We start from the raw sequence: 19,896 nt of genomic DNA on the forward strand, positions 1-19,896 counted from the left end.
TCGATTCATTTCACAGCAGCCCCTCAAATCATTGCTCTCTTTACCAATTAAATGGCTAATTCTACCAAGCCTTTAGACCGGACTTTTACTTTTGCCGGACTGCAATCTTTAGAGCACAGGCGTCAGGTAGGTATGCTGTCCTTGTTCTATCGGTATTACAATGGAAGATGCTCTGAAGAACTAGCGTCATTGATCCCTTCGGCACCGGTGCGTAGTCGGGATACACGCCAAACGCGCGCCCAACATTTGTACACAGTTGACACTTGTCACATGAGAACGGGTCGCTTCTACGATTCGTTCTTAAGTTCAACAGCTCGGCTGTGGAACGAACTGCCGGCCTCTGTGTTTCCTCCCTCCTACAACATGGGACTCTTCAAGACCCATGTTCACTCCTTCCTCTCCACAAAAAGACCCTCCACACAGCATCCCCAAAGATGACATAGGCCCTGAGGGAAATTATTTTCTTCAGGGCCTCCTGTGTGGAGTAAATATAAAAAAAAAAAAAAAAAAAAAAAAAAAAAGCCCTCCGCGCTACGTTTGGCATTCTGGAATGCCAATGGTCTTGACAAAAACATGCACGAACTACGAATTTTCACCAACACACATAATTTAGACATAGTACTCATAAATGAAACACACTTAAATCCTTCACACACACCAAAAATCGCTAACTACACACTGTACCGAAACGACCGTTTACACTCACGTGGCGGCGGCACAGCCATCTTCGTGAAAACTAAAATCGCCCACAAACATAACATCACCCCCCCCTGACTACCATTGAAAGTACCTCCATTACCATATTCACGAAACACTCGGGTCCATTGAGAATCAATTCAATTTACAACCCACCTGTTCAGACTTTATAAAAGTCGGATCTTGAATTACTTCTCGATGGACAAACGCCTACTATTCTAGCGGGGGATTTTAACTCAAAACACCCCGACTGGAATAGTAGGCTCACCAACAAAAACGGACGTATCTTACATGACTTTGCAAACTCTCACCCCGACATAAACATTGCAGGACCCATAGAGCCAACATTTTTCTCTAGCATCGGACACAGACCTGACGTACTAGACATCGCCATTTTTCACAAATCATCCTGGGCATACAGTATCGAAACCATCTGCGACCTTTCCTCCGACCATAACCCCGTGTTGCTAACTCTCAACGAATTCTCCTACCCCCCCCCTTCAAAAATTAACAAAAAAACTGATTGGACCTACTTTTCGCACAGAGTCGGGGAAAAATTATCCATAAATCCCCACATTAAAAATCCCTCAGATTTAGATACAGCGGTTGACGACTTCGCGAAGACAATAATGTCCGCAATTGACGAGGCCTCAAAACCTCTCCCCTCACCCTCCCCAATAAATTTCAAGGAAAACCTCCCAAACTCAGTAAAAGACTTAATTAAAACAAAAAATATCTTACGCCGCCACTGGCAAAAATATCAAAATCCCACCTTGAAAACTTCTATAAATCGAATCCAAGCCCTCATCAGAAAAAAACTTCAAGAGCACGTAAATTTCACCTGGAATTTGAAAATTCAAGAGATAAATCCACAGGACGGTTCTCTGTGGAAATTATCTAAAACTCTAAAAGCCACCCCTAACCACCCCATTCACGCCGAAAACGGTCTCGTCTTCGACGATCAAGACAAAGCGGAGGCGTTCGCTGACTGTCTTGAAAATCAATTCAGCCCCAGCTTCAAACACGCCGATCTAGATCACATTGCAAATGTCAACCACAAAATCAATAATGTTTTAAATAATCTCCCCAATACAAACATACATTTTACTACCCCAGCCGAGGTTATCCGCGCTATAAAAAGCCGGAAAAATAAAAAAGCCCCCGGTCCCGACGGCGTCACAAACTTCGCTCTTAAAGCCCTCCCCCAAAAAGGAATACTAGTGGACTCAAATAAAAAATTAAAATTGCAACCAAATATACAAAAAATATAGTATACATTTTACAAACATCTTAAGTTAAAATAATATATAACATTCATAAAATAAAAAAATTAAAAAATTATTTACAAATAAATAAAATTACCTACATACAAAAATACAAAAAAAAAAAAATAGTATTCCAGCCCTATAAGTTGCTATAGGCAGCCCACTCATCGGGTAGAAAAAAACCATTCCCCAGGTACTTTACACCCTCAGTTGACGAGACATGGAGAAAAAAAATTCCCCGCACCTCGTAAATGAACAATAGATACCAATTAGAATTCAATTCTACATTATCATTCAGTCTACATTCATTATCAATCAACTCTCGCGTCTCTTTCTGAGTTTTAAGTCTACCCTCTTGTTTGTGAATTATTCCTTGAATAAACTAAGTAGCAACCATATCAAGCCAAAACACAAGTGTTTTACTTAGAAAGAGAACCTCTCAACAACTCAATCTCTCTCAAAACGGCAAGCCAATCCTTGGCGTGAAAACGAAGGAAGCCAACAAGCCAATCAGCCTTACAACCTGACTGGAGGCTTCTGGAAGTCACCAACGAGGACGCTGCTCAGAACATAGCCACCTGATTAAGCGTGTGAGGCGGGTTAAGGTAGGGGCTGAAGAAAGATATTTATTAGTAGTCTTGAAGTGATTATATAAAGGAGGAAAAACAGAAGCCGGTAGTTAGTTCTTATTTAAAAACGAGTTGAAGAAACTACCCGCTCTCGTAAAGCCAACATCAACTGTGAACGGCTGTTACGCACGTGTCTGTTGAGTTTCACATATGTGCATCGGTGCACAGGGGATCAATGCTGCTAGCTCCTTCGAACAGGCTCCATTTAAATACCTGTAGAAGTCAGCACTTCTACATTATGTCTGTGTATTAGAGATGGCAATCGGTCTGCTAGCAGTGGATTGTCAATCAGATGAACTGCGACAATATGCGAAAATAATAATTTGTAAAAAACAACTTAAAATTCGCCTGCAAGGTTACAGATGTGCAGATAGCCATAACAAGGGTTTTGATAACAACCTTTTTGTGGTCGGGAGCTACTTAATTTTCATGGGTATCAACTTTAAACAATGGTAACCGGATAGCTCAACACAATTACAATTCAACCAACCTTTAAAAAGTGATAAAAAGTCTTAAAAAGTGATATAAAGTCATGAAAAGTGATGAAACCAAAGCTAAGTTAAATAGGTTACGTAATATAAGTTAGTTTTTTATATCACTTTAGTAAGGTGTGTTGAGTTATCAAGGAACCGTAAACGAATAGAGAACGGATGGAGGTACTTACCCGGCTGCCTTCATCGAACATGTCACTGACTTGATCCAACTCACTTCTCAGGAGTGTGATAAGTTTGCCATATCTTGGTTGGAGCTCAAGAAGTATGCAAGGTCTGCGGGCGAGATCTCCTAGTATTTGAATTAGCTGCAACGAAATTACCCTTCATTATGAAAGATATCTTAAATAAATTCTTTAAAAACCTATGTGACTGGTACCAGTGCAGTCGCACTGAGTTGTTCCACAGATAGAGTGAAGTACGCCCTGATTATAGTCAATCTCCGATAGGAGAGGGCACCAAAAGAAGAATATGCTCTATTATGCTATGTCTCTGTCAGTCACAGAACATTGAACCAACAACCTCCTGCCATAAAGTTAAACATGTAAACCCATTGCTACAGATTAGTGTTGTGTCGATTGATCATTTTATACAACCCAGGTAGCTCACAAACCACTGGCCAAGTGATCAGGTCCAGAGTACTAGTACTTTTACACACAGAAAAAATGCCGCAGGGAAGAGAGATTAAAGCGCACGCCGGCGACCAATGTAATTAGAAAGTACCCGTTGTACCCAAGACCCGAGTTTGATCAGATAATTATTGTCACTATCAAATTCCATGTGCCGACTAGGAACACAAGACAAAATGTAACATTTTTTTGAATTACATACACAACCAACGATCAGACACACTCACTAACCAATGGGATGCATGATCTGGGCAACAAGTTTGGGGGTATTATTGATATATTTATTGACTCCATTAATAAAATTAAGCATAATCTACACCAGCACTTTGTTGAATCCTACAAGATATAATAGCGTTTATAATGTAGTTTTAGTGATTTGTCTTACTTATATTATTGTTCTAGTTTGAATATTATTTTATGTTACTGTTACATTTTTTACTAATATTGTTTCATATTCAATTTATAAGTTCACTGTTATTACATGCTTTAAAAATAGTATATAATTTTCGATATCTCACTAGGTATTATTCTATTCTTAAAATCCATGTAAAAGCCCGGCTGGGTGTAAAACTAAATTAAAAAAACTAAAATAAAAAATAATTTCGTTTGATGTGGGTAGGTAGTAAGGTCAATGATAGCCTATTTTAGATTTCAGGTATCTACCATTTCTATTTGTCTGTTGCGAGAACGAGATTCGAAATGCCCAGTCTATAAAACTCATGCATCTATGGTCACTCTCCTCGCCACCGGGGTGTATAACTCCGATAGAAAATTGGAACCGAAATATTGTGACGTTATATGTTTGCCTAACTATATCCACCAATGAAAAACTCTGAAAGTCTATGGAATAAACATTCAAAGTTTTTCATTGGTGTATAGTACAGGGTTTTCCAATAAGAGGTGTTATTTTGAATAGCCCGGTATTTCGGTAGATGTTACTTTTGAAGCTGTCATTTTTTGACATTTGACAAGTAGAAACTACGCCATTAATAAAAATGGAACGATACACGCTTCAACAACGCATTAAAATTATTAAAATTCACTTGAGTGAATCAAATGCAAATCATCTTGAGTGATGAGGCCCATTTCCACCTCGGTGGCTTCGTCAACAAGCAAGATTGTCGCATCTGGGGCTCGGAAAACCCAAGAGTTATTGTTGAAAAGCGTCTCTATCCTCAACGTGTGACTGTTTGGTGCGGTTTATGGTCCGGTGGAGTCATTTGACCTTAATTTTTCGAAAATGAGGCTGGAGCAACAGTTACGATGAATGCATCGCTATGGAGAGATGATTAATGATTTTTTATGGCCGTAATTGGATGGTATTGATCTGGACAACGTTTGCTTTCAACGAGACGGCGCTACGTGCCACACAAGCAACGAAACCATTGATCTTTTACGATTGAATATCAAAATAACACCTCCTATTGGAAAACCCTGTATAATAAGTAGGCTCCGAATGAAGTTGATTTATGCTCGCCACACTGGCACCCTTCGGTTGCTGACTCAGGTGCTAATGATTGAATCTTTTTTGAAAAAGTAACCCAACTCTCTCATTGTGGTTCATGAGCAGGTTACAATGAGCGGGTAGTTCACGATCGACCCAGAACTAACACGAATAAAAATGATAGGTTATTTAAATACCTACCTTAAACATGCTTTCGAGGTTAGCACATTCATCGAAAGCCTCCCCAAATATTTTTGCCAATCTACGATCAATATCCGCCACATTCAGCGAGAACCTTTCAAAATCTACTAGGAAAGCTTCATCTTCAGGGTCTAATGGGTTATACTGTATTTGAAACATCTTTTGGTATAGCTGGGTGTACCTCTCGTATATCTGAAAAATAATATATTATTTAAAACAAATGTCACCTGTAATGTTAAAATTGGAAATTCATATGTCTTATACTGATTTATAAATGTGGAAATTCTAACTATACAATTGTAAATGTTCTCCAAAATGCCCTGGAAAGAATCTCAGACTTGTGATGTCCCGAAAGAAACCATTCATCTGTTCTGAATGCAATTACTAATGTTATCCAAATTGACCCTGGTAATAAATTACATCTTTGCGATTCTTTCAAGGATAAAGAAACCATCCTGTCACTTCGAATGCAATCAACAATGTTCTCAAAATTTGTTTTATTTATCTATTTATTTAACGCCCAGAGGGCTTTTGACAGCAATATGCAATATTATGTACTAAATACACAATTTGGCTGTCCTGAAACAGGAATCCTTCCCAGTTGGACAGGCAAAGGTTCATTTTGTTTTGTATTGTTTGTAATTTATATATATATAAAAATAATAAAAAATAAATAAAATAAAATGTAAAAAACAATTTTTTATAAGGTTATGATTTTGAATTTGAAATCAAGTGTTACTGTTAAGCTAAAGTTACGCTGAGCCGTATTGGTGACACAAATATTGCATGTCTCAGCCTAAGTTTAACTTGGCAGTCACTCAGTTTAGTGGCTGGAAAAGGTAAAAGTTTGTTTTACATTGATGGTATTAGCGCTGAAGGCTCTTCCCCTTATTCCGGAATATTCCACTTTCTCCAACTTGAGCATTTCCACAGTCGTCTGCAGCATTTCCTCCACCATCTTCAGTCGCTTGAAGAATGTCAGGAATCGGGAGAAAACTTTCTCAAAATCAAAATTCCACATTATCGGTACAAAATCAGCGGGAAAAAATGTTGCCACTTTTGCCTTGTTCATTTCATAAGTTTGCCTAAAAGAAAACAAGAAGAATAAGGAAGAATATACATGTAAATTGTTTTTAAATATTTAAACTTGAACTTGCTGCTTACAGAAAATATTCCAAAATTTCAATGACTCCGTGTATTTTGACAGCTTGTTCAATTGCTTCTCCGAAAAATATTGACAATGGGTCACACGATGATGAGGCTTTTTCAATCATCATGTTACATACTTGACGGAGTAAAACTGAAAAATTAATTTCAAATTTGTAACCATTTTGTCAAGAACTTCTTTTGCAGAGAACCTGTATTAAGAAATACAGGAACATTCCAGAACAGCATTCAAGAACATTCAAGAACATTTAATAACATTTAATAACATTCAATAACATTAGAGAAAATTAAATAATAACATAATCAATAATTTTACTATATCTAGAGAAACAACAGTTTGATAATGCATTCAAAGGGAGAAAGAGAAAGTGTTCTAGATATTAACCCCTCAGGCCTCTGGCATATTGACCATTAATTAAGATGCAGTCAGAAGGTCGGAGGATTTGCGCATATTACAGCTTTACAATAAAATCCAAAAAAATTAAATATATCTGAATGTATCCGAAATATGAACACTGTTTTTTGAATGATGATGAAATATGCTTTGAAATGTTGTTATTAGAAATAAACATAATTTTTTTTAATAAAAATTTTGAGTGCAAACTAAAAAAAAATTTCAATGGCTCACCTTATTTTTTTTTGTCTAAAAACACTTCACTAAAAGAAGACAATGAAAAACGAAATACACATTTTATCAGACAAATGTACTACAAAATTTATTGTCACCTCACTTTTGTCATTTCACATAAAAACAATTTTTAAAATTCACAAGTTTCATAAATTTTTTCTCAAATGCGGTCAGAACCTTTGTTTTCATAGAGGTGTCAATTTTAATTTTTCTGAGGTTAATTTCTTAAATTTAATATAAACCGTGTTTTTTCTCTTTCTAACACCGTTTAGATAATATTTCTCACCATGGCAGTAAGAGAGATGCAATGATTTGACCATTTGAGCTGTTCCCAAAAGGGAACAAATTGACTCTGCTGGTAATAGCTGTTTGTTCCCAAAACAGAACCAATTAGCCTGGGGGGTTAAACGATAGAAAATAAAAATTGCCATTGATTTACCGGTAATCCTGTCAGTTTTACAATAATACTGAGAGTTGCCCCACAACAATCCAATGCAGTGTACCATAGGTCGAATGAGGACTTTGCTCTCTGTAAAGTTGGTGTTCTGGAATGTCTCAAAGTGAAAAACCAATGGCTTCTGGTGCAACACAATGTCGCGAGCCTCCACTGCTCCTATAATAACAAAAAAAGAAAGTTACTTCAACATAATCAATAATCTAGGCGGAATATTATTATGTAACAGGTTAAGAAACGATATCACGTGATAAAATAAAAACTTTTACAAAAAGTGTGAAACATTTGATTCAAGAAAGGCCACTGCTGTTACATTCAGTGCACGCTCCTACTGTTTATATTGAGAGCCAAAAAGCTACTTAGCTTTGAACACGGGGGTTGTTAGTTCAAATCCAAGCATTTTTTATGGGTTATTTCATATGTATGTAAATGTATTTGTCATATCATCATCTATCTATTTTTTTTTTTTTTTTTTAAGTCGGAGGCGGTTTACTTACGTTCCCCGCGAGCACTTAGGCCATAGGCCCATTGTACTATCTCCCATTTTACCTCATTCCCTTGCCAGTAACCCGGTCCCTTTTATGAAGTTCACCAGGGCTGTCATTGGATATGTGGCGATGTCTTCTGGTTCCACACTGTGTCTTCCCAGGTATCTGAGCCTTATTCCCAGCAGAGCGGGACATTGGCACCATAGGTGAATTGGAGTCTCTTCCTCCTCTTCACATTTCCTACAGATGTTGGTGTTTTTCACTCCCAACAGTTGCATGTGTCTCCTGAGATGGCAGTGTCCCGTTAATAGTCCTACCAGTTCCCTCAGTGAGTTTCTGTCCATATCGAGTAGTTGCCTGGTTCGGTCCGTTTATGAGTACTTTAGATTGCCTCATTCCGGGTGCCTTCTTCCATTCCTTCCAGTGTTGGGATTTGACCCACCTCTTGATATGTAGATTGGTGTGGCAAGCTGCTACTCCTACGGTCGGCTCGGATCCCGCAAGTGGTGCTTTCGCCCCTATCATCTATCTATCTATATAATTAATCATCTATCTATCTATATAATTAAAAATGTAAATGTTCGTTTGTTCAAAATCTTAAATCTCTGAAAGTTCTTCACCTATATCGCAAATTTCACAGTTTATTCTTACTAGTACCAAGAGTGTTTATACAGTGGTTTGAATTGTAGAATAAGTCGGGGACGACCGAGGAATACTTAAGGCAATATCTCTACACTGGAATGAGATACGGATTCGAATTAAAGTCAATGTAATGTAGTTTTGTAACAGTAACATTGTGGTATACAGTAGTGAATGGTGGAAGAAGTCGGAGACACCCGAGAAAGACATTAGCAATAGCAAAGCATTACGGGCTCCGCTAGTTTTAAATAAATGAAAATACTTTTTTTGAACCTGGTTTTAGAGTGACTGAAGATGTTCAAAGAATCTTATGTAATTATGTTCAAGCTGAGGACAGGTTGTTTCACAGAATTTGAACAATTCATCAAATTTCAATGTTGATTTTCAAGTTCTGTGAAGGTTCTATTCTAGTTCTGTTATTATATAATTACTGACCAGTTGTTTCTCAAAACTGAAATAATAACAGAACTTGAATAGAACCTTCACAGAACTTTAAAATCGACATTGAAATTTAATGAATTGTTCAAATTTTTTTAAACAACCTACCATAAGTTTTTAGATTCTCACGGCCAAAAGCGTTTTTGTTGTTTGTTTTTGGGGTGTTATGCCGTGTTGCGCTAACTCCTTCTTTAGCCAACGTTTCGGACAGCGTTGCAGTGAATCTGCCCTGATGATGGACACTGCAACGCTGTCCGAAACGTCGGCTAAAGAAGGAGTTAGCGCAACACGGCATAACACCCCAAAAACAAACAACAAAAAAAACCTACCATAAGTTTTTTTCAATAATCTATGTATATTTAAAATGAGTCTGACAAACGAGGAAACCTGCAATGAGATTGGTCATCATCGTTCTGAAGCACTGCAGATACACGCTGTCCGTCATCTCCAGATAGGTGGCCATCTTTTTGACCCGGGGGTCCCTGAGCTGCGAGTATATCCCCTCCAAGTTCTTAAGGCGCGAGATCCAGTATTCAATGTCGGCCGAGGGTACGGGAAAGGGGGTCTTCTTGAAGACCACGCTGGACTCCTCCTTCAGGACATTGTGGATCTGCGTAGCCCACTGGATTACCACGCCTTCGATGTTTGTTTTTAAGTAAACATCCATCTTTTCTCCTCGACTATAAAGAATGAAATGTTATACAATTAAAAATAAAATCACATAATTTAACCCTCTGTTCCAAATGTGTCGACTATACAGGGTGTCCGGGGGTAAAGTGCGCTAATTTCGAGAGGTGATGTTTATTTTTCCATAGAAGAATATTTATTTTCCCGTACAAAAAATTCAACTTTTTTACCTTAAAATATTGGAATTTGGAAAAATTTATTCATCTTGTTTACTTCTAAAATCATGTAGAATTACCCCCGAAGTTAGCAAGGTTTACCCAGGACACCTGTATATTAAGATAGAGTGTGCCGAAGTAAACATTTTGTCGATTTCAGAATGACATTTTTATACAAATTCAGAAAAAATGTTATGAAGTTGCTAAAAAATATGTTGCGCTTATTACATGATGCATTACTTGTGTCTCAATTTGTGTACCTTGTGTCTCTATTTGTGTATCTTTTGTCTCTTTGTATTATCTACCATTAGAGTGAGCTTTTATATAATTTTATAAATTTGTGTTGTATTTTTTATTTGTTTTTTTATCATTATTTAGATGTATGCAAATTAATATATCCTTTGTCTGAGTAGATTTTTTGCAATTGTATGTACCTATTAATGTATTAACTGAGTTTTTATAACTGGTTTGTTCTCACATAAGTGAGAGCATCTGTAAAAACCCAGCACATTTAAAAAAATAAAATGTTAAAATGAAAATCATTCATTACCAATATAATTCAATGTCAGCATTTTCCAAAGTTCATAAACTGTAAACATGGAAGTTTTGTAGTCATCAAATAAAATATTAAATATATAACATCACCTTTCAATCCATTCTTCTTCAGCCTGGTCAATCTTTTCTACTCCTGCCGGCATCGGCAGTAAAACCTGACTATCCATGTCTCCTCGAATCTATAAATACAAAAATCTAAATACATATGAGGGCGTCATTGAAGAAGAGGATAATACTAATAAATCTAAACGAAATATGAAACAAAACAAGACAAAGAAAATAATCTCATATTTCCAATACAGAATTAACAATACCTATTTAATAGTAATTAGATAGATAGTAACAATTATCTTCAACTAATATTTCCCATACTTTTGGCTGCTATCTTTTTGAATGACTACAAAGTTCTAAAGAATTTAATTGTAACCTAGTTAGTGTTTGGATAAACATATCATATGAGTGCACTTTGTTATTTAAATCTATGCAAAGTCCTAAAATCGCACGGAATTTCATCTGCACTATGTAGTAATATTTACTTTTGCTGTGAAAGACATTTCTCAATAAATCAGGTAAGAGTTTTTTTTTATTTCAAACTTTTTCTCAAACAGACTTAAGAGGTGATTTTTGATTAGTTTTAGAAATCTGCCTATATTCCTTCGATCATTGAACCAGCTTCATATTTTATTATGAAAGTGCGGATATCTTGTATTGTATAAGTGAATTGTACAATTTAATCGTTTCTGCAACTATTTATCCAAAGACTTACCTGATATAAAATGCTCTTGAAGCTATAGACATGCTTCTTGACGTCTTCGATGACCAGTTCCGGCCAGCTGGAGTGATTGAGGGGGTTGCAGAGCAGCGGGGCGAATATTTCCTCCGTCAGCACCGTCAACTCGCTCACCGTCTCTTGGGAGAGCTCCCCCACTATCAAAATCTGGAAACAATTATCCATCATCACTTCCAAAGTAAAATAACAATAAGAAACTAAACGCGTTTGTAGGTGAGTATTTAAAATATGCAAACTACCAGAAACTGCTCATGTTTGGAGAGTAAACATGGACACAAAGAATGTTTTGATAAAAATGGTCATCGTGCATCATAATGACACACCAGAAGTAGTTATTTTGTGTCATTGTATTCTGTTTACTACCCTCAAAATACACTTATTCTACCTTTATCACAACAGATCAGGGGGGTATAACTCTGATCGAAAATTACTGTGTCGTCGATATGGTTGCTTAACTGTATCCACCAATGGAAAACTCTGAAAGTCTATCGAATAAACTTTCAGAGTTTTTCATTGGTGTATAGTATAATAATAATTATTTTTTTTTTTATAGTGAATACCTCACAAGAGTCCCAACTGCTCCCGTCTGGAGCCAGTGAGACTATGGCATCCCCAATTGGGGGATGTTGTGAGGCTGAAGGTAAGTGGGGAAGGGAAAGAGGAAGGTGGGGAAGTACCTGGCTATTCAGATCTAGTCATTAAACACGGCTAAAGCCATTTGGAGCAACGTTTCAATTCTGAATGGTGGTCTTACACCAGGGCGATACTGGTAGTATCTTCCACTCTGGAACGTGCCGCAAATATACTATATATTATTTTAATTAATTAATTGTGAAATAACACAAATTAATCAAATAAAATTTATTTGCGCACGCCGGGTTCGAACCCGCGACCTTCGGAATGGCAGTCCAATGCGTTACCACTGGACTATGCCGGCCGTCAATTAGGCTCCGAATGAGAATTTTACTGTCTATATATTGACATATCTATGGTTTTTTAGGTCCAATTTGTTTCATACAAAAAGCCCGAAGTTATCGATCTAATGAGTGGTTTATTTATGCAACACATTACTTCAATTGATAACCAACTGCCATTTTTTTTTCTCTAACTCCTCTTTTTTTCCCCCCTAATCGGTTTTTATCACCACATTAAAATCACCAGGAAAATATTAGCAAAAAGTACCTACCTACACGATTTTCTTATTCATCTTTATGTTTTTATATTATGTGATGATACAAATTAATACATAAAAATTGTTAATTAATCATACTTTATATGTATGCATAACTAGTTTAGGTAAGATATTTGGGTATTGAATCAAAAAATTGAATCTGCTGCCACTAACCTATGTAGCATTCTTTATTATATGCTATGGAGACTATCGATGGACAAATAAAGAAATTATAGAAATGATTTGAGATTTTCACAGCGAAAAGTATTACCGTGATCAATTGGGCTTTCTCCTTCTTTAGCCAATGATTCGAACAGCGTTACAGTGTTTGAAACATTCGCTAAAGAAGAAAGAACATACAACACAGCATAACAACCCAAAAATTAATCAAGATAAATAAAGATATAATGTTTCCTCACTACTTACACATCTTACATTATCCTTGGTCACAGCTTGCAGCGTGTTCCTCACGAAGTAGACTACTTTGCTCTTGATGCTGGGACAGTAGCCGATGTACGGCTGCAGGAAACCCTGGTTGTTGATGTGAAAAGTCATCATGGGGATGGATTCGTCATCGAAGAATTTATACATTGCATTCTGGAAAACAGATTAATTATAATTTATCCGTATTAGAGTATATAAAAATATATAATATCGAAATCCTGTAGTGGTCAGCTATCTCCCCACCTTGATACATGTTAAACAATTAGTATGGCTCGAGGTTATACCTTGTTCGTCCGACACCATTTTGTGTTAGGATCTTCTTCTGGTAAATATCCATTACATAGTCAAATAAGTATAATACATATAAATAAATAAATATACAGGAACCTTTTCATCCCCTTGCATCATCTTCTGCCACTTGTCCACCTTTAGCCGCAATGTCTTCAGCACAAAAGTGCAGAGGAACTCTAATCGAGGGTCCACTTCATCCTCCTTCTGTAATTTTTAACAATAATATCAAATAATAACTGTGGGTAATGATATTGCAGATTCTATAACCCTATAGTTACATTACTAGTCAATCCAAGATAGCCTGCTATGTCTCAAAACAAAGGACTATCCCATCAAAACCGTGGTTTTTACAACTCTCCCATTTCTCAAAAAAAGAAATTTCTTATACGAATGAGGATTGGACATTGTACCGTTCCTTCTCATCTTTTCAAATTGACATGATTGACTCCTCAGATTGTGCATTCTGTGGTCCAGAAGTGGGAACTTTAGATCATATATATTTTGGCTGTCCCTCTCTAAACAAATATCCTCTCTTCTATAAAGCCTTATCTAAAATTGCCTCCCCTCCATTCAACATCTCATCTCTTAAAAGTCTGAATTTGAATCCAATCATCCATATAATTTTGAAATTTTCCCATTTAAATAAATATAAATAAATAAATTCACCTTCCCTCTCTCCATAGTTTTAAATGATGGCCTAGAACCAAAACCTCCTAAATCACAAGGCCGGGACACTGAATCAAATCAACCTCCTAACTTGTATGGGAACCTCCAAAAAATGTATTTTGATTTATATTTTTGTTGTTTGTTTTTGGGGTGTTATGCCGTGTTGCGCTAACTCCTTCTTAAACGTCGGCTAAAGAAGGAGTTAGCGCAACACGGCATAACACCCCAAAAACAAACAACAAAAATGCTTTTGGCTGTGAGAATCTAAAAACCTTTGATTTATATTTTTAAATTAACTAAAACATTTTAAGATGTTTTAATAAATAAGAATAAATTGAAAAAAAAAAATGTAAAACAATTTTTTTGTAAAATCCATACAAGTTAGGAGGCTGCTTTAAATGAATGCAACAGCCTTGTGATCTAGGAGGTATTGCTAGAATCCAGAAACAATTGGGAATTTTTTTTTTTTTATTCATCATAAGTAATTTCACTTCAATGTTTACACAAAAAAAAGGTGAACCAATTTTAAAACATTCTTTATGTTTATTGCAAAGTTTTAATATTCAAAAATTATACTTTATTTGTAATAATAAAATTTTAAAATATATTTCAAAAACAGTTTTTAGTTTTCAGATACATTCAGAAATATACCAATTACCAAACAACTTTTCCAAATTTTTTAAAAGTGCACTCTCGCCTCAAAATATATGAAAATTTTATTATTTCAAATAAGGGAATAATAATAATAATTTTAAATTTTAAATACCTAAACCTTATTATATTTTTAACATCCCAAATATTATAAAGTTTATGACAAATAAGATTAATCTTGTCGAATTTCGCTGCACGGTTAATATGCAAAATAAAATATAAACAGCACTTGGTTTCAACTTAATTACTACGAGAAGTAACTATTTATATATTGGGAGATGGTAGACGATGAATTAAAATTTCATTTCTTTTCTTAATCAAAGGTAGGTTAGGAAATATGCACAAATTATTTAAATAACCCTAAAAACCTACTTTGTGCATAAATAGTTGTCTCCTTAAGATGAAATAAAGTATTGTTTTTTAAAGAGCCTTTGTATGCAGCGAAATTCAACAATTTTACCCAAATAAGATAATTAACTTAGCCTAGTGAAGTCCTGTTTTAACTTGACCGTTTGGCATATAATCAGTCTGTAAATTTATTTGTACGTTCCGTTTCTGGTTCAAGATGGTGGCCATTTTAATGGTTCAGTAGAGATTATTTTTTTAAATGTGAAACTATCATGTTTATTTGGACTTTCTTATTCGAATTTTTTTCAATTTTATGGTAGGTTCCTGAATGAAGAAAGTTTGAAAAAAGAATAGTCATTGAGATATAACATTTCTTTGGACAAATTGTATAATTCCTAATTTGAATTTTTTAATTCATATGATATAGGTACCTATTTAGTTTTTAGTTAAGTAGGTATGTATTTGAGTACCTACTTACAAATCTTATGACTTTTTGATGAATTTTTGGTTTTGATTTAAATAAGAGAAAATTAACCAATCACATAACTAACAGCATATAAAATAATAAAAATTTCAATACCTACGTTACTAAAAATAAATGTTTATGATTATTTTTGTCCAAGTAAGTACTTTTGATAAATGACAAATTTTATGAACATATAAAGAGAATGTGACTATCAATACACGACAATACAAATACCTAAAAAAAACACGAAAACAAACAAGAAAACGGCATAAAAATTTAAAAACTATTTCATGTTGTACAAATAGAATAGCTTAGTGGGTTAATAAAAAAATTACCTTATCATCCGACATGATTGTCGCGTGCAGAATGTCGCGAAGTTTATAAATTCACTCCAGAGTCACGTTTTGAAGTGAGCACGCGAACTTTAGAAATGCTCTGTTTATTCTGGGGTGTTAATAACACAATTTGTTGCCCAGCAACCAAGTTTTAAATGGCGTGAATCTCCCCACTTGCGAAGTATTGATTGAAGTTAACAATAGTTTTCGCATACCGACAAGCGTGAATAACTTAACGTGGTAATCATGATAAATGGGGAGGCTTTCAAACTTTCGTTTGCTTTCGTTACTGAGGAATTTCATTTTACTTTTACGCAGCTTGACGTTTGATACTTTTGACAGCGCGAGATATTTTATAGTGATCATTTTTTTAGGTATCCCCCTAACCAATAATCGTTCGGTTCAATACATTTATTTATGGTTCAATAATAACGCTACCTAGAAAGTGTGCAGCATGTGTGTATGTATTTATCTACAAGATACGAAGTTAATATTAAAAACCCCATAGGTTCTAATATATATTGAATACTCAAATGCCTTAAGAAATTATTCTTTCTTGAACGAAAAAAATCATCACGCAAGCTGCTATTTTTTTACAACGATCAACAACTTTTTATTTTTAGAGAAAATACACCATCAAAATTTTATTACTGTAATTTGCTTCCAAGATTGAAGCTGTCTTTCCTCGTGGGGCCTTCGGGGAACCAAGGGTAGTGGCCTCTTCCGTCGTGATGCCTTCAGGGAACCAAGGAGGAGTGGAGAGTAGAAAAGAAGCTTTCTTCCCTCGTGGGGCCTCAGGGAACTGAGGAGGAGTGGACTATTTCATCATGAGGCCTTCAGGGAATCAACGGCGATCAGATACAACAAATCGGCAAAGGAATGCAAGAGAATCATTAATAGGTCAAAATTCGAACACGACCTGCAGATCAGCAAAAAGCTGGCTGCCTGCCCGCATGGCAGCAGAGCATTTTGGTCGCTTGCGGGCTCAATAGGTCAAAAAATTTTCAAACCCAGTTTGCCACCTCTTACCAGACCTGACGGCTCACTAGCAAACACCGCCACCGAAAAGGCTAACTTATTAGGGAAAATGTTTGCGGAAAACTCGACCCTCGACGACGGAGGTGCTGTTCCGCCGTCGGTTCCTCACTGCGGCTTCTACAAAGATATTAGAAGAACGAGATATGCTATGTTGGCCGCCGGACCGTAGCCGGAGTACTACCTAATTAGGGTACTTTGAACGGTATCGGGACGTGTACGCACAGAAATCTGTTCTATGTATTAGTGCGGATACCTTAGCGCAAGCGAAGGTGTGCAGTAGTATTGGTGAACAAAACCGGCGACACTCGGCAAAACAATTCCACTCAGTACGAACTGCTCATAGCACATCTCGTTCTTCTAATATCTTTGGGCTTCTATATGAAAAAGCTGAGGATCCGGCATCGGGATGTACTCCACGTCATACGGGGGCTCGATGTTAACAAAGCTAGTGGACCTGATGGAATACCTGCCTTGGTATTGCAGAGGTGTGCTGCGGAAATAGTTCCAGTTTTGACAAAGCTCTTCAAAATGTCCCTGAAGTGTGGCACTGTGCCCTCTGGTTGGAAAAAAGCGGTCATTCACCCTATTCCCAAGAAAGGTGACCGCTCCAACCCGGCCAACTACCGCCCCATAGCGATCACATCAGTTCTGTCCAAAGTGATGGAACGTGTGATCAACGACAAACTGCTCACATCTCGAGAAGAACAAAATTGTCAACGACCGTCAATACGGATTCCGGCGGAACCGCTCGTGCGGTGATCTTCTCGCGTATGTGACGCATGTTTGGGGCGGTGCCTGGAACGTCACGGTGAGACCCAAACGGTCGCACTAGACATATCCAAGGCCTTTGACCGGGTCTGGCACCGAGGACTTGTCAACAAATTGCCTTCTTACGGACTTCCCGCATCCCTCTGTACGTGGATTGCTGACTTTTTAAGGGATAGGTCGATTCAGGCGGTTGCTGACGGTTTCACCTCTTCCTCGCACTCCATAAATGCTGGCGTCCCACAAGGATCGGTTCTGTCTCCGACTTTGTTTTTGTTGCACATCAATGACCTTTTGACATGTGCACCGATTCATTGTTACGCGGATGACAGTACAGTTCATGATAGCTTTTTGTTTGACAAGCCCCCAAAGGGCACACAAACTCCAACGGCTCGGAGGGCTTTGAAGCAGAGAATGGACGGTTATCTCGAGAGTATTTCCTCCTGGGGTAAAAATAATCTCGTCGAATTTAATGTTTCAAAGACCCAATCCTGTCTGATTACGTCTAAAAGGGATCCAAATGATAATCTAGTCTCCTTCAACGGAAGCAATCTTCCGAACAGGCCTTCCATTGATATGCTTGGTATAACTATAAGTGACCTGCTCAGGTAGGGGGGCTCCATCGAAGCCAGAGTAAAGTTGGCCTCTCAGAAGCTGGGCGTACTGTACAGGGCCCGCAGATACTTTAATAATACACAACTGCTGACCCTGTACAAATCGCAAGTGCGCCCTACTGTCGAATTTGGCAGCCATCTCTGGTCCGGAGCCCCTAAATACCTGAAAAAAACCCTTGACTCTGTGCAAAAACGGGCGGTCCGTTTGATAGATTCCCCAATCTTAACAAACGGACTGCAATCTTTAGAGCACAGGCGTCAGGTAGGTATGCTGTCCTTGTTCTATCGGTATTACAATGGAAGATGCTCTGAGGAACTAGCGTCATTGATCCCTTCGGCACCGGTGCGTAGTCAGGATACACGCCAAACGCGCGCCCAACATTTATACACAGTTGACATTTGTCACATGAGAACGGGTCGCTTCTACGATTCGTTCTTAAGTTCAACAGCTCGGCTGTGGAACAAACTGCCGGCCTCTGTGTTTCCTCCCTCCTACAACATGGGACTCTTCAAGACCCATGTTCACTCCTTCCTCTCCACAAAAAGACCCTCCACACAGCATCCCCAAAGATGACATAGGCCCTGAGGGAAATTATTTTCTTCAAGGCCTCCTGTGTGGAGTTAAAATAAAATTAGAAAAAAATTAAAAAAAAAAAAAAAAAAAAAAAAAAAAAAACGAGGAGTGGACTTTTACCCCACGGGGCCTACGGGGGACCAAGGAAGAATTTCGAAGAGAGATGACACCCTTTTCCCTCATGGGACCTTTAGGGAACCAAGGAGGAGTGGAAAGGAGAGATGTGGCCACCTCCGTGAACTTTTCCCTTGTGGGGCCTGCAGGGAACCAAAGGGGAGTGAAGAGCAGAGATGAGGCTCTCTTCCCTTGTGGGGCCTTCAGGGAACCAGGGGGGATAGCACAGTGGAACTACGGCGTAAATGCTCACGGCAACTATATATAAACCATCTCCGTTCTATAAATAAAAATAAAAATACTCCCAAGATTCACATTAGGTATATTATTTTAGCAATATTATTTTTTGCTATTTGCAGTTAGCAGTAATCGCAAAATGGTTTATTTTTGGTCGTTTGATTTATGGCATATAAAAACAATTCATTTGAAATGAGCTTGGTGGAATTTAAAAAGGATTTTTTTAGGTCAAACTTTTTTTTCAAGACCAGGTTGAATAATATATTTTTATATATTATATTTAAAAAAATATATATATACATTTATATTTTAAAAACTTGAAATCATTTCAACAGTCTTTATTTTTTTTAGGAATGCTGATTTTAATTTTAAGTGGATACTAATAAAATATTTTTTATATTAGGCCTGTATATCACTAATTTTTAGTAATGTTATCACTAGGCTCGTATTGCCAGTAGGAGTGAGCGTTATTTAACGTAACTAGATACAATAACTAGTTTCGTCGATGTAACGGAAATAACTAGTCTCGATAAAATTACAAGTAGTTATTTTTGTAAATGCGTTATTTGGTGTTGGGTGTGATGTAAAGTAGTTTCGGCCGTTTCGCATGCGACCGCGTTTCAGTAACGCCGCGTTTCGTAACGTAACGCGGTAGTCGGCGCCGTCGGCGGGACGGATTGTTATTTGTTATGCATATGTGAGACTAGTTTCGGTCGTTTCGCATGCGACCGCGTATTTCCAATCTCTGCCGCGTTTCAGTAACGCCGCGTTTCGTAATGTAACGCGGTAGTCGGCGGTATTGTTATGTTATGCATATAAATCACCA

At 37.2% G+C, this 19,896-nt stretch overlaps 1 protein-coding gene across 1 annotated transcript in view; it reads right to left on the reverse strand.

The window, feature by feature from the left end:
- Positions 1–15,854, reverse strand: part of LOC149417085 (dynein beta chain, ciliary-like) — a 119,233-nt gene extending 103,379 nt beyond the window's left edge. Inside the window, exons 1-11 of the mRNA XM_089641377.1 lie at positions 15,729–15,854; positions 13,353–13,466; positions 12,954–13,124; positions 11,333–11,503; positions 10,657–10,745; positions 9,557–9,849; positions 7,590–7,763; positions 6,520–6,655; positions 6,212–6,440; positions 5,356–5,547; positions 3,255–3,389 (exon numbers count right to left, since the gene is read on the reverse strand). Coding sequence (XP_089497503.1) covers positions 3,255–3,389; positions 5,356–5,547; positions 6,212–6,440; positions 6,520–6,655; positions 7,590–7,763; positions 9,557–9,849; positions 10,657–10,745; positions 11,333–11,503; positions 12,954–13,124; positions 13,353–13,466; positions 15,729–15,743 — 1,719 coding nt within the window. The 5' untranslated portion in view covers positions 15,744–15,854. The remainder of the gene's footprint in view (positions 1–3,254; positions 3,390–5,355; positions 5,548–6,211; positions 6,441–6,519; positions 6,656–7,589; positions 7,764–9,556; positions 9,850–10,656; positions 10,746–11,332; positions 11,504–12,953; positions 13,125–13,352; positions 13,467–15,728) is intronic.
- Positions 15,855–19,896: the final 4,042 nt, after the last annotated feature.

The sequence above is a fragment of the Hesperophylax consimilis genome, chromosome 16 (genome assembly GCF_061612785.1).
Source record: "Hesperophylax consimilis isolate HC1 chromosome 16, BYU_Hcon_1.0, whole genome shotgun sequence".
Lineage (NCBI taxonomy): Eukaryota > Metazoa > Arthropoda > Insecta > Trichoptera > Limnephilidae > Hesperophylax > Hesperophylax consimilis.